The sequence below is a fragment of the Argentina silus genome (genome assembly GCF_951799395.1).
Source record: "Argentina silus genome assembly, chromosome: Y".
NCBI lineage: Eukaryota > Metazoa > Chordata > Actinopteri > Argentiniformes > Argentinidae > Argentina > Argentina silus.
In genome coordinates, this window is record NC_139654.1 from 51775387 (window position 1) to 51795386 (window position 20000).

The window sequence follows — 20000 nt, forward strand, 5'->3', positions numbered from 1 at the left end:
TTAGTATTAAAACAATCAAGAGTATTGTCTTACACTATGTATGAGGGAGTCTGTGAGTAGTATTAGTACTGTTGTAGTACTATTGAGGTAGTGAGTCTCCGGTCTTACACTTTGCGTGTGGGTGGTCTGAGGCGGCGAAGGTCACGGGGTTGGTGCTGCCTGTCCTCATCTTTCTGGTAGAAGAACATTATAATGAGGTCATCCAACAGAACCCAGGTGGGCAGGCCCAGCAACCTCTGAGACAGAAAGAGGGGGGGGGGGGGGCAGGGGTAGAAAGGGTTTAAAGAGAAAACAGGGGGTTGTGGGATAGAAAGAGAGACAAATGGGTTAAGGACAGAGAGAAGAAAGGAGGATGAAAGTGACAAAGTGAGAGAAGAGAGAGGTGAGTGGAAACAGCAAAAAGGAGAAGTAGAGTGAGAGAAAGAGAAGTGGTTATGTAGAAACATTTGAGAAATGTACAGTATTCTTGCCAGGTCATTCACTGTCAGCACCAGGAAGTGGAGAACGCTCTCTTTCAATCAACTAAGTAAGTGGACATACCAGGGGAGGCTGGTGGAGGTATAAATCAGAGGATAGGTTCATTGCTATGCATGGAATGGAACAAGGAATGGTATCAAACACGTACCTTATTCCATTCCAAGTATTACAATGAGCCTGTCCTCTGATTTATACCTCCACCAGCCTCCCCTGGGACACACGTGCTGTAGACTTACCTTCATGTAGGTGTTAAGTTCGGGGATTCTATTCTCTGCAATCTCCTTTTTGTTGCCGATGAACACTTTACCTTGGGTGACACAGACAGTAAAGGCTGTCAGTGTACTCCCCACTCCAGCGAACCAACTATAAAATTAAACTCCAAAAATATCAACGGTATCTTTGTGCATAAAATGCACAAAACAATCATTAGGTGTCCATCAATGTGTAATTATACTTCAGTACAACTAAACAAACACTCTGTTGGACGAGTAATCCAATCATTGAGTATCTGAGGTACAATTCGAGATTGAGGTTCTCTAAAACGCATATCTTCGTGCCAATGTGAAAGTGTTCTGATGGAGAATTTTGGAGAATTTTTTGTTATGAATCTTAATGTGTTAAATTGGGCCCTTCATTTATTCATCTCAGGCTATTTCCCTCTGCTTCAAATTCAAATTTAGCACCATCTTAATGACTGAGTGATCATCTCAATCTCCCCTCCCCTCCCCCTCCCCTCCTCTCTCTTCCCTCTCTCACTATTTCTCTGGCTCCTGTCTCTCTTCTTGATCTGTTTTAATGGAGAAGCCTGATGAGTTATTAAGCTTGTATGATCTTCATTTACCCGTCAGGGCTTTGGGGACACATGTTGGAGTTTACTGACAGTCCTGCCGGTAACTCTTAACCCCATTTTTACCCATTGTCTTAAGTGTGCACTCAAGGACTTAAGCCTAACCGACTCAGTTGTCTTGTGGTTAGCGTGTTGGCCCTGAGATTGGAAGGTTGGGTGTTCGACCTCCAGCTGAGTTATACCAAAGACTTAAAAATGTGACGCGATGCCTCTCTGCTTGGCACTCAGTATTAATGAAACAGACGTCAAGTTGTTGCAAACAGTAGCCCAGAAATTCGACTTGCTCCGACCGAGCCTCGAACTTGCGACCTCTGGCTTGGCAACTCACATGACCGCCTCTTCAAATACCTGATGTAAACCAGCTACGCCAACGAAAAGCTAGCAATTCGACAGCGCGGGTGGGGGTATTTGAACTTGAGTGAGTTTACCATCTCAACTCGGTTACACTAAGGAGATGGTTTGGGGGGTAAGGTCCTGAGACAGAAGAGCGTCCTGTCCAGGGGGTGTACTTGTACATCAAGCTTTCTCATGCTACAGAAACAGGAGATAGGCTCCTGTCCTATGGGCCATTCTGGAAGAACAAGGCTTACTTATTTGACTTCTTATTAGCGCTGTGAGCTAACACAGTTACAGTCAGCTCAGGCTGAGGTGAACATTGTGTCTCTGTTGAAGGAGGCACTAAAGCAGATAGACCACCTATTGCCAGAAAGGGAGAGAACACAGAGAGAAGGGAGGCATGGAAAGGAGAAGTGATGAGGGGAAAGAGACAGTGAGAGAGAGGTAAAGAGAGAAAGAGACAGATAGACAGACAGACAAAAGGCGAGTGGAGGGAAGGGGGGGGAACAAATGGAAGGAAAGATGAAAGAGGGATACCAATGAGAGGAGTGGAGAAACTAAGGAAAACAGAGGGGGGAAAACAGAGGGATGAAATAGGTCTACAAAGAGAACAACAAATTCATTGTTATATACACAGACTGGAATACACCTGCAAAAGATGGACAAACGATCCTGCCAAACAGGTATTTACTCCTGGCACCATCCCCACTGCATTCAAATGGACAGATAGTATGAAAGGATAGAGAGGGAACAGTTAGTCCCCTCTCCCCATACTCTTATCTGGCTCAACATAATGAACCAACAGTAGACTAGGGGTGAGTTTCCTGACAGCTTTGTAGCTAAAGTAACACTTTAACTCGTTTGACATTCCACACTCACTCCTCCCCTAGATCAGTAATGTTCTTTGTTTAACACATTTTGTTAGCTCACTCACTATAGAAAACTGACCTGCAAACATGGATTTTATAATTGTTACTCTCTTGCAGGTTTTCAGCCAGCATTGTGTAAGTAAGTACTGATTAAACTACAAAGCTTTCGGGAAACTGACCCCAGGTTTGTTTCACAGGGGGATGAAGTTGCCCGTAGACGTTGATCTAAGGTCAGTTCGGCATTTCTCAACCTTATCTTTAAGGTTAGAATTGGGGGAAGGTAAGCAGATCGTAGATCTGTGCCTGGGCAAAATCCTATGCATTTGTTCTTGCATTTTTAAGGTGTCCACTCATCTGCCTGTCCTAATCTTGACTCACCCCCCCTCTCTGGGCTGTCACCCTCTTCTCAAATCAATGGTTAGTCTGCATTCAAAGTCATAGAGCTTTATTGGCATGGGCACTTCCAGCATCACCTAATCAATATCAACATAAAGACTTATGGGAAACGGATGAGCTGGATATAAAACAGAGGCACTAAGCAGATGAGCAGACGACGACACTAATACTGCATCTGAGGACTCTCTATGTCCGTTTCTCTTGATCATCAATTCATGCTTCTCTTTCAATACCCTACCCCTCTTTCTCTTTGAGTAATAATAATCCTTTGCTCTCTCACTTTTTCTCTTCATCAATCTGTCCTATTCCTTGAAAGAGTTCTTATGTGTCCGTTTTGAATGTCATTCAGCATGTGGCCTTATGTTTTCCTCTGAATGAATTATATTATAAAAATGCTGAATAAGGCAGGCCTTTGGACTTTGGACCAGTAATGCAATGAGAATTGGAGGCCTGATCTATTTCATATAAAACATTTGAATACTATTTTCAACCAAGTTTTGTAACACAGCATTTTAATGTACACATCCCATCATAATGCCAAGAGTCACAATGTGAACAGCTTATATTTGTCCTCTGTTCAGGTAACTCATTCAGTCCCAAGGGTGAATAAAGTCACCCAAATTGTCAACATTCTAGAGTGCCAAGGGTGCCAAAATTGCATAATTATGATGCTTCATTCTGTAGCCAATAAAAGTATTGTTGCTAGGTAAACACATAAAACACTTGGCACTCTATGTGGTGAGTGTTCCGGAATTCTTTGGCAGTTAGTGAGTTAAAGGAGAACATTTAGTCCCCAGTGTGGGTTTGAAGATTATGGTATTTATATATGTATATGTATATATGTCAAATATACTGTATTTATCAAGCCTACCTTTGCCTATATATATAACTATATATATATAGTTATGCAGTGCCCTGCGTAAGTAATGGGACAATGAAGAATTGTTTCTTATTTTGGCTCTACACTTCAAAAGTTTGGATTGGGGAGGCCTATGCATAAAAGGTGTTGTAATTTCTGAATAGTGAAACCAATATGTACACAAAAACTATCAAATAAAAGATGATCTGAAAGAAAAAATGCTTCACTGCATTTTGTCTTCTTTTCGCTCTACATGCCAACAGTTTGGATTTGAAATCAGACAATTACTATGAGGTTAAAGTAGAGATTCAGCTTTAATTCAATGTTTTCTTTTTTCAGATTGGTTTCACCATTTAGAAATCACAACCCTTTTTATACATATTCCCCCTATTTCATGGCACCAAAAGTATTGGAAAATTGACATGACAGGTGTTTCTGGTAAGTCAGATGTGTTCTGTCACACCATTTGCGCAGGCATAAGAGAGCTGTCAATGTCTAAAAATCTCAAAAGAATCAATCAGAAACATAGCCAAAATCAACAGTTTGTAACATTAAAAAAGAAAGAAAGCACAGGTGAGCTCAGCAATCGCAAACGGGCTGGCATGCCAAGGAAGTCTGCTACAGTGGATGACCGAAGAATGTTCACCATAATTAAGAAAAAACCCAAAACAACTGTCCCACAGATCAGGAACACTCTCCAGGGGGTAGGCGTGCCGAACTACAGACTCTTCACTGCACAGCGCAAACCACAAAAAAGGATGGTCAGGTTACAGTTTGCTAAAAAAGTACCTAAAAAGCCTGCAGAGGTCTGGAAAACAGTATTGTATAAGAGGAATATTATCATGTACCATAGTGATTGCAAGATGAAAGTTTGAAAAAAAAATCTGCCCAAGATTTACAGCATACCATCTCATCTGTGAAACTATGGTTTGGGCATGTATAGCTGCCACAAAAACTGGCTAACTTGTCTTAATTGATGATGCAGAATGTATTCTGAAGTGTACAGAAACATCTTGTCTGCTTGAGTACAAGCAAATTGCCTCCAAATTCATTGGATGGCACTTCATCATACAGTTAGACAATAACCCCAAAAATACTGCCATAGAACTAGGGAGTTTTTCGGGGCCAAGTTCTTGACTGGCCATGTCAATCTTCAGATTTAAATCAAACTGAACATTTCCTGATGATAAGATTTTAGGCAAAAATATCTAAAAACAAACAACAACTGAAGATGGCTGCAGTACAGGCCTGGCAGAGCTTCACCAGAGAAGATATCCGGAGTCTGGTGGGGTCAATGGGTCGCAGACTTCAGGCAGTTATTGCATGCAAAGGATTATGGACCAAATACTAAACATTTTAATTGGACATATGTTTTTTTCCAATACTTTTGGAGCCCTGAAATAGGGGGAGTATGTTTAAAAAAAATTGTACTTTCTAAATGGTGAACTCAATCTGAAAACAAAACCCACTTAATTGAAGCTGATAATCTGTACTTTGACCCCGAATTATGGATTTCAAATACAAACTGTTTATGAGTGTAGAGCTAAAAGAAGACAAAATGCTTCCTCTTTCCAATACTTAGGGAGGGTGACACAAGCAAGCACACACACACACACACACACACACACACACACACACACACACACACACACACACACACACACACACACACACACACACACACACACACACACACTCACCAGGTACGGTAGGCAGGGTGCAGGTATTGGATCCTGTTCGGTCTGAGTTTTCAGGGGAGTACTTGAGCTCCAGTTCACGGTTCAGGTTAAAAAACTCACTGTACCTTCGGTTGATCAGGTACTTACTGCCTCCTTTAGTCTTCACCTCTATCACAAAACGCTATGGGGGGAGGCAGAGGGTTAAAGAGGGAAAGAGAGAGAATGCTGTTTAGTTTGTTTTTAACCACTCTTACAACGTTATCTGTTGTATGCTGGGTTTTACTAAACACTGCATTCATGCCATCCTGTAATAGCATTTACAAATGAAAAATAAAGAAAGTTGTCTTACATAATGATGAATGAAGCCTTTCTTCTCCTCAATATCTGCGATGGTCGCACTGATTGGGATGTTATTTGGGAGCTGGTCAAAATCACTAAGAGAGAAGAGGACATAGAAGAAATAATCATCAACATATCAATATTCAATTACTGATCGAAACCTTGTACTGCATGTAACTTCTGCTCACAATATAAGTCGTACACGTTTGGCATTTCGTTTTACGCCGAGGAATGCATCGCCAGAGAACCAGCTGGGGCATAACTTTAATTTATTTTTTGCTGTTTTGTACGTGTTATCCACATTATCCCTGAACATGGACGAGTGTTTGCTTTCCAATTGCTCTACTAACTCCGTAATAACTGTCGCGAATAGGGACTCACCTCTCTCCCCGTAGGTGCTGAGGCAGCGACATGGTGATGATGTCCGAGCCGGGCTGACTTTCTGAACTTTCGGGGATTGCAGACGCCGACTATACAGAAGTGAATTCCGCTACAGATTAACCTGCTCAGTAACCACTAACCAAAGTCAAACACAAGCAGTGGCTCCACCGTGACTGGAGTGGCTGTATGTGCAATTATGCGGAAATACATCAAGCATGAGTCGCTTAGAAAACCCACAACAAGATTATCTAACATAGTCTCGTGTCTTGGATGGTACTGTACGGTGTCATTTGTCTCTTGCAAATCAAAGTATGAGTCACTATATAACAGTAGCACTTTATGCTACATTTGCAGTTTGTGCTGGAAAGTTTTGTTTAGATATTTGAGGCATTCTTTTTCTGTAAAGTCATAAAGGCTCATTCCTACAATCCGTCTTTTGGAAAAAGGTTTTAATTTTCCATTCTTAAAAAAAAACATTATATCAGAAGCAGGAAATGTTTGAGTAGCAGAAAATCATATTGACACAGCTCAGGTAGTTCAAATGCTACACTTGCCTTACTTCTTCTGGCGGGGGTCTATGAGTCCTGGGGAGTGTTCTTGCATTCACCATGCAATATGTTGGTAGAAAGCGAACAACTCAGTCAATGTATCGATAATAAAAGAAAATAGAAAATGTGTGGACTTTATGAATAGTATATCCAATGGAAGTTGAATGAACTTGATCGGGGACATGACAAAACAGCTTAGTGGCACAGAAGGCAAATTGTTTATTATTAATTAAATGAAATTATAGTTACATATTACATGTTTTATGGTAAAGGGGATCAAAACAAATGTATGTTGTTCCATAATTCACACAAAATATGTGTTAATATGTCATGGGGACACAAAAGGCACCGAATTGTAGCGATTACCCAAAGACGTTCTTTCTTTGTTCAGCGTCTGCATATGTTCACCTTTGATTCCCAGATTTTTTAACTCTATTGTGTGTGCTTGTTCAACCTCAAATATAAACATACCAGACATGATAAGCCCAAAGTCTAGTATTAACTTTTCAAGTCAGTGGTCATGGAAGTAGAGAGTAGGAGTATATGTGAAATAAGAAATATATGAGAAATAGCTGTACGCAGTAGAGCCATATATTAGAAATGTATATACATATATTGTTTATTTATGGTTCTGGCAGCCCTTGCCGATTTCCGCTATGAAGTTGCAAGTAATTAACTCTATTACCACTAGGTGTGAGCAAAGGGTAGGAGAGCAACAGGCAAATTACTTAGTATTTGAATAGTAACACCTTAATAAATTACATAACCTTTTATTTCATTCATTGGACTGATCGAGGGCTGTACAGATTAATCAACTCATTTTGGGGTGCAAAGTGGAGAGATAGGAGTGTAGGCTAATGCTTTAGGTATATAGCCTTATTAATTTGGGACTAATATTTAGAGAAATCAATGCAAAGTAATAACAGTGTAATTTCGTAAATGCAGCATCTGTATGGCAAGAACCATCATTCAATCACTTCGATGCTAACCTCAGATGTACTCAATGTGCTCAAACAAACAAACAAACACTGTTTTATTAGCCATACAAGTTGGAATGTGGTCACGCCCCCGAGACAACACACTATAGAGATAAGTGGCAGGTGCCACATACACGGAACATTCCAACTATTGTACATACACACATGTAGATGCTTGGTGACTTTCCCCTGGCACTGGGCTCAGTATCAGTACTATAGTGCCCTCCATAAGTATTGATAAGAGGAAGCATTTTGTCTTCTTTTAGCTCTATACTCCAACAGTTTGGATTTGAAATCAAACAATTACTATGATGTTAAAGTAGAGATTCTCATCTTTAAATTGATACAACTAAGATTCCTAGAAGATCAAAGTTAGCCTTTTACCCAAAACAATTAAGAGGTTAATCAGTATGGGTTATACTGAGTGAAGCAGTAGTGACTGGTGAAAAGAAGAAAGGATGATGCTAGGTAGTTGAAAGGTTAGATAGATATAATGTTGGAATAGAAGGTTAGATATGTAGTATGTTAGAAGGTCATAGATAGATAGATAGATAGATAGATAGATAGATAGATAGATAGATAGGATACACTTGGGGTAGTTCAGTGGAGTGGGTAGAGGGTTGGTTGGTTGGTGGTTGAGAGTGGTGGAGAGTGATTTTAGTGGGGTAGAACTGCATTGAGTGTGCAGCGAGTGCATTGCTGTGTAATCATTCTAAGAATGTGTTCTGCAGGTCTCCTGTTGTTTTTATTCAAGAGTTGTGAAAGTTCCATAGCAGTTGCAGTAACAATGGAGCTCTCAGAATGTTCGCCTAAATCAGTGGTTCTCAAACTTTTTCTGTCAGGCCCCCCTTTGGAGGAAATATTTTTTGGGGGCCCCCCCTCGCCCCAACAAAAGAGTCATGAAATGGGTCTCATGAAATTTATTGAAATCTTGAGACTATTTTTCAAAAACAAAGAAAAATACAATACAATCACTTCGCCTGAACAGTAATAATTAAAGTTCGCTAGATTACTACACAAGTCTATGTGCTATTTCTCAAAAGTACTTCAATAACTCAATAACTATTCTCCATTAGTCATAAAAAGGTGCTTTACAAAATATAAAGTGCAGCCTCTCAACATGCTACATCTGTCAATATGTACTTAAATAACTCAATAACTATTCTCCATTAGGTTTTATAAAAAAAATAAGAAAAAAAGTGCTTTATAAAATAAAATGTGCAGCCCCAACATCTGTCAATAACAATGCTCTGTAAGTCTGTGTTTCAAAAATAGAGGGAAATAATGAAACAGTCTTTGCTAGCTAGAACAATAAAATACAATACAATTCAACAGACTGCTACTCAGACAGTGCTTTCTCAAACATAAAAACATTTTTTAAAAATGTGTGCAATCACTTTGCCAGTTTGCAATCTTGAGAAAAAATTAGAATAAGAAAATGCAGGTATTTGGCAAAAAAGATGAACAAGTCAAAATGTCTGAGTCTTTCACAGCGGCCTAGTGGCTGCAGTGGGCTTGCTTTACACGGCACATTTTTTCCAAGCGGGGTTGCAGGCTTGATACCGCCACTCTCAGGTCATGCACAGCTGAAAAACCAATCTCACAAAGATAGGAGGTGGGGAAAGGAAGAAGGATGCCCACTGCCCTACGAGTGGATGCTCCTTCTCCACACCAAACCAGAATTCACTTGTCGTTTTAGAAGTAAACCTCAGCCTCAGGGTGGAGTCCGATGTCAGCTCAATGAACTGGTCCTCTTCAGCAGAGCAGGAAATAAACAAACATAGTCTTTATTACCGTCAGTAGCCTCGTCGACTTGTAATGCGAAACGTGTGTCTTTTAGCTTCTCTGCGAGTTGTTCTTCGAGATCCTCTGAAATGTCGCATATACGTCTTGCAACTGTGTCATTGGACAGAGGGATTGCCTTCAATTTTGCGGCGCTCGTCTCATCAATCATAGTGGACACCATATCAAGAGCAGCAGGGAGTATGAGCTCCTCAGCGATTGTGTGTGGTTTCTTACACTTCTTGCAATTCTGTATGCTACCTGGTATGATGCCATTCAGTCTAGAGCATATAACATAGCATACACCTGTACTGTAACTTTAGTATAAAGTTTAGTACTTTAGTACTATAGTACACCTTATTATTATAAGGACAAGAACAAAGTATGAAAAAAAAGTAAAACACACATTTATGACATCATAAATCAGCAAGCAGATTGTTTCTTTATCTTTCAGTGGCGGTTGGTCTCTTTATATAGCTCCTAAAATGATGAGCTTCCTAGAACTGACACTCTGGAGTTGAGGTGTCAACAAATTCATGTTGGTCTGACTAGAGAAATGTCTTAATTTTTACGATATTTTTAAGGCACCTGGTAAATGAAAACCACTGAAGTAATTAATACAATATTCAGGGTATGTGTCGTCATTGGCACAGTGAGCAGACATCCCGAAATCAGAATCAGAATCAGAATCAGAATCAGAATTCTTTTATTTGGCCAAATATATTTGCACATACAGGAAATTGACTTGGTGAGGTTGGTGCGTGGACATAAAAAACAAATTGCAAATATTGACAAGAAATTTACAAAATAGCAAAGTATTAACAAAAATAACAAATTTACAAATGTACAAAAAAGAGCAGCAGAACAATACATCTTGTAGGCACAAGAGGCAGTGAAATGGTTGTGGGGCATGTACACTATAAATTAGAATAATTTTAAATATATATAAATGATTACGTTGTTTGTGTGACAGGGGGGGGGGGGGGGTCAGAAAGAGGTAGGGGGCTTGGTTGTGAGCCCCACTGCCATGGGGAAGAAACTGTTCAGGTGGCACGATGTTTTAGTCTTGATTGACCGGAACCTTTTGCCGGATGGAAGTCTCTGGAAGAGGTGGTGACCAGGATGGGAAGGATCAGCGATGATCTTTCCTGCTCTCTTATTGGTCCTGGAGTGGAACAGGTCCAGGAGAGATGGCAGGTTGCAGCCGATGACCTTCTTGGCTGACTGAATGATCCGCTGCAATCTGCCTTTGTCCTTGGCAGTGGAGGCAGCAAACCAGACGGTGATTGATGAGCTGAGGATGGACTCAATGATGGCCGTGTAGAACTCAACCATCACTTTCTGCGGCATGTTGAATTTCTTCAGCTGCCGTAGGAAGAACATCCTCTGCTGGGCCTTCTTGATGGTGGAGGTGATGTTCTCCGCCTACCTGAGGTCCTTTGAAATTATTATCCCCAGGAATCTGAATGACTCCACCATGTTAACTGGGGAGTCACACATAATGAGGGGGGCGGTTGGGGCTGGGCTTCAATAGCATACCAATCAGTGGTCAAACAGCTCAGAAATTAGCCAAGGCAATTTGGCATTTTCAATGGTAGGCTAACACAGATCGGCCAATACTCGTGGGGGTTCTGGGGACGTGTTACATCGTGTGAAGGTTAGACTGGGTCTTCTGTATTTAATCTGATCTTTTTTTTTTAAAGCCTGTAGTGTCATTGAGACCTAGATGTAAACAAATATCAAAATTATATTGCTGATGTTGTGAAACATGTCACAATGCAATCTGGTATAGTGATACTAGAGAATATTGTACATATGGTCTTGCAAAATCCTATATGTGAGCATCCAAGAGAGAGAGTGATGTGATGTATTTTCTTGAGAGACCCGTGTAATGTTGTTTTACCACAAAGGTACCACGGTCCCACACTCTCAGGTGGCACAGGCCAGACTTACTGGCGCCGTGCCAACTGATGTGAACCATACATCCTGGTTTCCTGTTTACTCTCTACTATAAGAACTGACTGATCCACTTTCTTCCACGCATCATTGGATATTATTCTTCAATATCAGAAACACCATTACAGAGAGAGAGAGGTCATAGACAAAGAGTGGGATTGTCGAGTCAGGTTGATTTGCAGTTGAGAGCATGACCTCACTCAGGCCATAGTCAGTGTGTCATATCTTGATTCCCACCGTCCATCTCCCATGCTCTCCTAAAATAGACAGGGTAGGGGGAGGTATAATAAAAGACTTACTGTGGACAACCCCTTGCTTACCTTACATCCATCTCCAGGCCCTCTCTCTCTATCTATCTCGATCTCATTTTCTCTCCATCTCCAACGTGTCGTCCATCACAAGATATGAGACATGAAACACTATGGATTGGTTCATCAGAGCATGCATGCATGCATATACTGTACATGTGGCATTCACAGATTACCGGGTCCAGATCCGGGGTCCAAGTGTTGTGTCTCCCGGCAAGAGTCAGAATTACAGGGCTCCGGTACCAACCCTCTAGTAACAGGTTTGGACCTCAGGTCCGGTGTAGGTTGGTGTCGATTGGACTCACTCCGCTGTTAACAGTCTACATCTCATAGTTCCTCCCAAATCTTCCTCTACCCACCTCAGATGCACTGAAAAGTCACCCCAATAAAACCGTACACCGAAGTGGGTAATCTCTATGGTCAAAGACTGCTCCAATCTTATAAGAGTGCCCGATGGTGTGGTTGCGGATAAAATGTTTATCGGTAAGGATAATTTACCCAAAGGAGGTAATAAGGGGCCAGATATAAACCTTCAGATCCTAAGATGTAATATGCACAGTAGTCGATAATATTTTATGTCACCAGGAGGAGGTATAAAGGCTTATGATGGATGGACTGACTAAAAATTAAAAAAAATTAAAATAAAGAATTAAAATTGAGAAAACTGTTCCTTTAAATGCAGGTTAAATTCTTTAATGATGGCTTAAAGCATTGCAGCGTTACAGGCAGAGTGATTAAATGGTAAAATGCTAGTATTCAAAAACGCTAAAAATTAGTCTGTCCCTACTCTGCCTGTGAAATTTAGAGAAGTCCCAGTTTCACTTGGCCCGAGCGAAGCCGGTTCCTCTTTACGCCATATCTGTTGTTGTACAAACAAAGGTCCGCCAAGGTCCTCCGTTGTGCTTGTGTGGCGAGGCCGTCAGTCAGAATTCAATCAGAGTGTGAGCTCTGGACAAGGAGATTCTGCTCGGGTGCTAGAGTATGGAAGCTCCAGTTTCCACTCCGGGGTAGTCTTCAACACACTCAGTCCTGCTCCGGTCCTTCAGGTGTTCCGCTCCACAGCGGGGAATGACCGTTGTACTGCTCCAGGGAGCTCTTTTTATAATCTTGCAATGGGGCTTTTTGTTACCCCCACCCTCTCTTATGTGGAAGTGTCTCTGTCCCTCAACTCTCAGTGTCACAAGACATATAATAATAATTCGATCTAGTTCATTCAGTCAAGCATAGAATTCGATCTAGTTCATTCAGTCAGGCATAGAATTCGATCTAGTTCATTCAGTCAGGCATAGAATTCGATCTAGTTCATTCAGTCAGCACTCTGAGTTCGCACCCATGCTTAATCATGGCCATAAGAGCACCTGTTGTTATGTCTACTAGACATACTTATCACACTCATGCTTAACCATGGACTCAAGGACACTTTTTGTTGTGGACTTCTGCAACCTGACCCACTACATCCTGCAGATCCTACACTATTAATCCTTCCTGTGCCATACTAATCTAGGCATTTCTCAAAGTTAACATTTAGTACATATGGTATACAATCAACATTAACACACATGATTAGCCTACTTCAGTAATCATCCCTGAGTAAGAATTATACAGTCAACCATTAGTATGGTAGCCTACTTCAGTAATCATTTCTGAGTAAGAATTATACAGTCAAACATTAGTGCATTTGGTTGCCTACTTCAGTATCAGTTAAACCATTATCACCACGAGGTCCAACAAGATATGTTGACCCGGAGTCATACACTACCTTTATAATTTCTCTTATTCAGTTTTGCTTTTGCACATATTTGAATACATTTATTATTAATCAGTTACACATATTCGAATCAACTTATCATTAATCAGTTATACACATTTGAATCAACTTATCATTAATCAATTACACATATTTGAATCAACTTATCATTAATCAGGTACACATATTCGAATCAACTTATCATTAATCAGTTACACACATTTGAATCAACTTATCATTAATCAGTTACACACATTTGAATCAACTTATCATTAATCAGTTTCACACATTAACCAGGGTCATCTCATAGAGAAAATCAAGGAAGGACACCTCAGAGCCATAGGCCATATTTGGTGGGGAATCTAACTGTAAATCCTCTGTGTCTAGGGTAAGGATAGGCATCGGGTCATACCTCTGTATCTCTATGTCATGGGCTAAATCGAAGCTGAAGACTGTTTCAGGAGCCTCCTCGGGGGTCCACAGTCCCATCAGGTTTGGCAGGACAGGATCTTCAGGAACCCCAGCCATTGGCTCCAGCATGATCAATTCTGTTTTTGTGAGCGGCGAGTATGGGGACTGAGGTGAGTAGGGAGAGCTGAGGGCCTCGTCCAACACCACTCAGTCAGTCGGTATCTCTAGCTCTGGTAACTCCGGTGAGGAGATATCCCTTGGCTCCGATGGGCCCTGTGATAATTTGGGTGGTGGTAGCAGGACCTCCTTCTTCTCATGCACACTTCTGCCTCCTGTGGGCCTCTGCACACTGTACTTTGCCATTTTGCTAGGGGTTTGTGTAGTGTCAGGCCTAGGTCTGTTGGCCTCAGTCTTGGTGTCTTCAGAGGCCTTCTGTCCACAGGGGGTATAGATTAACACCGTTGTCGTCTCAGACGTGTCCTCTTCCTCCCTTATTAATGCTCTCTTTGTTGTTGAAGTCTCCTTTTAGTTGAAGCTTTTTCAGTTGTGGTCTTTGTAGTTGATGCCTTTTCAGTTGTGGTCCTTTTAGTTGAAGCTTTTTCAGTTGTGGTCTTTTTAGCTGATGCCCTGTCAGTTGTGGTCCTCTTAGTTGATGGTTTGTCAGTTGTGACTTGGTAAATTTGGGTGTGGTGTTCAGGCCGGGAAAAGGCCATACTAATCTCGCCCCCGGCGACAGTTGTTAAAACTAATATTATTGTAGAGAATAGAGTTACAGATACTGGCCGTAAGTGGTCAACAAATATATACTGTTTGCGTCCTGGAATGTATGTGCAAAAAGGAATTAAGAAAAACTGTACATTTTTACATCCAACTTGTATTGGTCATAGAGTCATGAAACCTTCCCATGACATGGAGGGGGATGAATACTTAAAACGTTTATTTATTTGTTTTTGCTGAATCTGTTAAAATGGAGATGCAAAGTTTTTCCAGGACTCCAACAGTAGGCTTGATTTGCAGCATATTCTTAGAAAAAATAATGCATGGTGGAAAACCCTGTATGTTCTTAGTTGCTGGAAGCTGATTTGGACGTTTATTCCATGTAATTGGAGTACTGTACAGTAGCTCAATTCCAAAATGAAGGGAATGATTTTGGTTTTGTGGTGGAAGTCTAGGATTTAACACTCTGTACTTCAGCTCTTCGGAGGTAAGAATCAAGAAACAAGTCCTGAGTAGCCGCAATATCTGAGTCCGGTATTTATTGCTTGCAAACAAGAGACAAGAGCGTAACAGCAGCCCAGCGTAGATCCGGGGGTCTCTTTAGCACAAGTCTCGAGAGGCGATTATCAGGGTTGTCTTTTATACAGTTTAAACATAATGGTAGGCGCCGCCAAGGCTATCGGCTGATGGGCTTGTGCTTACATGAGAGAGGGCGGGAGAGAATGAACAATGGGGAGACTTTCTTACTGATCAATCGGCGCTTTCTTACTGATCAATCAGCATTCAACATTTCACACCTATCGGCAAGATATGTCTATTCCCTTATTCCATTACTGTGCTCCCTCACCACTCCCTCCGAAATCACCGCTGTTCATATGGTAAATCATACAGTGCTTCTCAGAACAATTGCTATAGAACTTTAGAGGTGTGGCAAGAGAAAATGTAATCACAGTATTTACACAAGTTGTATCAGTCATATGAAAGTGTATAACCTGTAAACAGTTCTATCAATGTATTTTCCATAACAGTTTAGATGTGAACAGTAATGTATGCGTGATACTGCTAGCTCACAATGTCATTATATTGTTGGTTTTCATCTGTTGGTGTTAAAAAATTATTGTCATTTGAAAAAGTGTTGTATTAGACAATAGATGGTAGATGCAGTAGTTATGTCTCCTAGCGAAGCATGTAGGCAGAAAAAATAGTACAAGCTAGGCTTGCATGACAGAGTACAGTCAAATGTATAGCTATAGCTGCATAGTACCTGTCATCACTGTCACCTAGTACTCAAGTACAAGAAGCTTTACAGGATCATCAGTATCAATATCATTCCAGCCAGAGTGAAGATGTCTTGACAAACCACAAAGTAAGGTCTACTTCAAACACGACTCACACTCAAGTTGTTTCCAAGTCAGAAATACTGAGACTGCTAACCTTATGCTTGCTGGTGTTGGGATTAGGTTGCTCCCAAACATATATGGATGCTAGGGATGGCTAGGTTTCATGTGCCATACCCTAAACATGTAGCGACAAACATGCTAACACGCTAACAACATGGCAAGATACCAGGACATGGTAGACGAAGTAAACGTGTAAATGTCTTCTTGGTGGATGTCCTGGTCCATAGGTAGGGACTGAATATTCACAAACATAACTATGTTTGTAATAAATCCAAAAGGAACAGATGATATCCAGAGAAACACATTTATATAGATACATAGACATTGATACTGTAGACATACATATCTATTAGACCAACATGTATGTTTTATTTGTTGCTACATCACCCACAAATCGACAGATTGAACATGTTTACTGCTACAACAGTTTAACACATACTGTATACAGATAATAACAGGATAAAATAGTTTCAACATTCATGTGTTGCTGCAGCAGTTGGACAGCATGACATACTGTATGGTTCGACAGAAAGCTGAGGGGAGAGTGAATGAAAGGTCTATATTTCACTTTTTATTAATCACTGCCTCCTCATAGACTTCTTTGGTAGCATTTGTTAGGGTCAAACACAAAGACCCCGGAGGAGGTGTCAAAACCATTCCACAGAGACACAGTAAATGTCACATGGAAGTTTATCCCAACTGCTCTTATCATACTACACACAGGGACAAACACAAGCACACACACAGGCACGCACGCATGTGTAGTAGCAATGTGTGTGTGTGTGTGTGTGTGTGTGTGTGTGTGTGTGTGTGTGCGTGTGCGTGTGCGTGTGCGTGTGCGTGTGCGTGTGCGTGTGCGTGTGTGTGTGTGTGTACCTTGTTGATAAGGAACAGCAGTGACTGTGTCAGACCACAGTGTTTCTCGGCCAAGAAGCGATACCTCCTCTCTTCCTCCTTCAGGATCTCATGATGACTCTGTCTCAGGTACTGCATGTACTCACTGTTCTCCTAGGAACACACACACACACACACACACACACACACACACACACACACACACACACACACACACACACAGGGATAGAGTGTCCTAATTCACACAAACACATTCTTTGAGGGTTTGTTTTTCAGCACAGCGAAACACACTTGTGCGTGTGTATAGAAACATACAGTACACTACATAGAGTACACCCCCATCACAACAGCACTGTGAGTACAGCAGCACTGTGAGGTTCACTGTGATTCAATGCTGACATCTATTGATCAATGTAAGGCACTGTAATGACTTACACTTGAACTAATTAAACAATTGTAATTTACAAGCGAAAATTGACACAATCTAAATATTGCATAATTGTCATGTCAAAATCATATTAAAGGAGTGGGTGTATCAATGTTGCATACTCCCCATTAACTGACAGTGGATCAATGTATACAGTATGTGACTGTATACATTGAGTTTGAACCCAGGTCGCCTGCATGCAATAAGAATATGTGTAAGCCCAGTAAGCTAAAGCATTAGGGTCTCAGGGCAGGTCCAGTATGTAGGATTCAAGCTTTGAAATAGTTCTAAATGATAGAATATAATATAAATTCATGATAATTCTGTAGCGATCAGGGAAGGAGATCACATGATAAAGACAGTTCAGTGAAGAACGTTGTTTTGAGCACAAAAGCGCTTTCTAAAATCTGGTTGTTTACTAGGATATGCATATATTTGTTGCTATCAAAAAATGTACATGCTGTTTTAAATGTTCAGTGTGGCCACAGAGGGCAGCAAAGCATAAAACTAAATGTTGCACCTTTATTCACCAGGAGTGTGGTTCACCAAACCACCTTCATTACACTTCACCAGCCTTTGTTCTTCTTCTCCTTGCAGAGACCCATTGAGTCACGGCACCAATTTGATCAAGTGGCATCGAGCCCATGTCTTTTCAAGATTGTTTGATTGTTGTTAAGTGAGGAGCTAGATTACCAAAAGCATTGTTGCGTGTATGTGACAAATAACATTTGATTTGATTTGATATTAGCCCATGAAGCTAACACCAAGTCTTTAGGGTGAACCGCCTCTGTTACACACTGGCTGTCTCTACTAATATTGATAATAAAGAGAATTTGTCGAGCCCTTTTCACTGCAGGGAAGAAGCCTACGAGAAGTCTAGACGATTTGATTGTGTTTTGAGTGTTGATACAGTATACATTTATATCTAAATACTACTAACGACTGACCTTTCAATGGGTTCCTATGAGAGATGCGATTGGCAGTGAATCTAGGAAATGTTGTTATATATACATATACAACCTTGGAACTGCAGGCACAGTCTGTTGCTAAAGCAGAGGGGCGTTTCAGTGTTTTTCTGACCTGCATCGTGTATGCTTGTGACGTGCCTTGTGACATGCCTTCAATTCACAATAGTCAAAACAAATAAAAATAAAAATCGCTTCCAGCATGGCTGGTGGGCTTTTTCTGTCCCAGGGAGAAGACTACATATAATAGTAGGAAATCATAGAAACCGAAATCGCAGTCCAAAACAGTTAATGGCCAGATGGAATACAAAGTTTAACATGGGTTTCAATGGGGAAACATGCATTTTGGCACCAGCTGCAGTGCCCCAGATGGCCACATGGTGTCGCCTCTGGATAGGATTGCTCACCTGGTTTTGAAGCCTGTTTTGAAGGCTCCAGTTGATGAATGTGGTCAGGGAGAGTGTTGTGGGTGCACATATGCACACATTGCATACTGTGAGGATGGAGGGCATCTTGGCTAATCCTGATGTGTCTTCATGAATGGAGGACGAGGCTACAACAGTGAAAACAGATACACAGAGAGAGAGATCAAGCTGTTTACTGTTTGCTCTGCATTATTGCACACAGGGAGGGCCCCCATCCAACTGTCAGTCCCTTGTTTGCAAATGACCCTCTCCACCGGTCCTTTCACTCCATCAGAGAAGGCAAAGAGGAATTAGGGCGAAAGATGATCAACCTGCTTTGTCATCCTCTGTTTATCTATGAATTAAGTTTAATTTGATTTGATAATTGTGTAGTAGCAATGTGTGTGTGTGTGTGTGTGTGTGTGTGTGTGTGTGTGTGTGTGTGTGTGTGTGTGCGTGCGTGCGTGCGTGCGTGCGTGCGTGCGTGCGTGCGTGCGTGCGTATGTGCATGCATGCGTGTGTGTCAGTGCCACTGTATTTATGGCCACATCTTAAATTCCAAACTATGGCTCTCATCAACTACTCCGTGTGTGCCAAGTTCCCTTGGGTGTCTGTTGAGTCCTGAGTGGCCCAGCCCAGCTCAGGGTCAGTGATGGGACACCCATCTCCTGTTCCTCGTCTTCAGTCTGCTCACACTGATTTACGTTACAATGGTGTCTATCCCCAGTCACCATAGATGTTGCAGCCCCCTTGGCCAGACTCTGCGGAGAGCCTTGTAACTCACTTGTAATACATATTAATCTACGAATACACACACACAAATACACACATGCACACATGTTGGTTTGAATACTTATGTATACTCTCTGTCTCAAGCTTTTACTTTAAAAAAAACTCTTGTGCTTTCACCTTGGCAATGTTATACATACATTCCTAAGTCTCTGAACTAGAGAGATACGTTTTATATCTCTAACACTCTCTCTCTCTCTTTCTCTCTCTTTCTGTTTTTCTCCAGCTGTCAAGATGGCCATGAAAGGTCTTTTGACAGACGACAATATCAAGAAGGCTCTTGATGCATTCAAAGGTAAAGTAGAGGTCATACAATGCACAGCATCCACAAACTCATCACAGTATCTCTCCAATTTCTCCCTGAATATCATGGTTTCTTTGTGCTGAAAGTCAGAATGAGTTTGTTTGTGTTTTTCATGGACTCTTGTTCAGTCTTAAATATTGATTAAACAAATAAAAATCGATTAACCTAGTGTTGAATCAGAATCTTTCAATTTGACCATTGAACAACAATCTATCATCAACGTCCTG

At 41.1% G+C, this 20000-nt stretch overlaps 2 protein-coding genes across 2 annotated transcripts in view; one reads left to right on the plus strand and one right to left on the minus strand.

Moving 5' to 3' along the window:
- The window catches only part of ncf4 (neutrophil cytosolic factor 4), a 23693-nt gene extending 17337 nt beyond the window's left edge, over window positions 1-6356 (minus strand). The window contains exons 1-5 of the mRNA XM_083696621.1: window positions 6184-6356; window positions 5813-5897; window positions 5485-5644; window positions 714-784; window positions 109-236 (exon numbers count right to left, since the gene is read on the minus strand). Coding sequence (XP_083552747.1) covers window positions 109-236; window positions 714-784; window positions 5485-5644; window positions 5813-5897; window positions 6184-6215 — 476 coding nt within the window. The 5' untranslated portion in view covers window positions 6216-6356. The remainder of the gene's footprint in view (window positions 1-108; window positions 237-713; window positions 785-5484; window positions 5645-5812; window positions 5898-6183) is intronic.
- Window positions 6357-19700: 13344 nt separating this feature from the next.
- pvalb7 (parvalbumin 7) overlaps window positions 19701-20000 on the plus strand; it is a gene marked incomplete at its 3' end in the record, with an annotated part of 1684 nt that continues 1384 nt past the window's right edge. Inside the window, exon 1 of the mRNA XM_083696993.1 lies at window positions 19701-19764. Coding sequence (XP_083553119.1) covers window positions 19704-19764 — 61 coding nt within the window. The 5' untranslated portion in view covers window positions 19701-19703. The remainder of the gene's footprint in view (window positions 19765-20000) is intronic.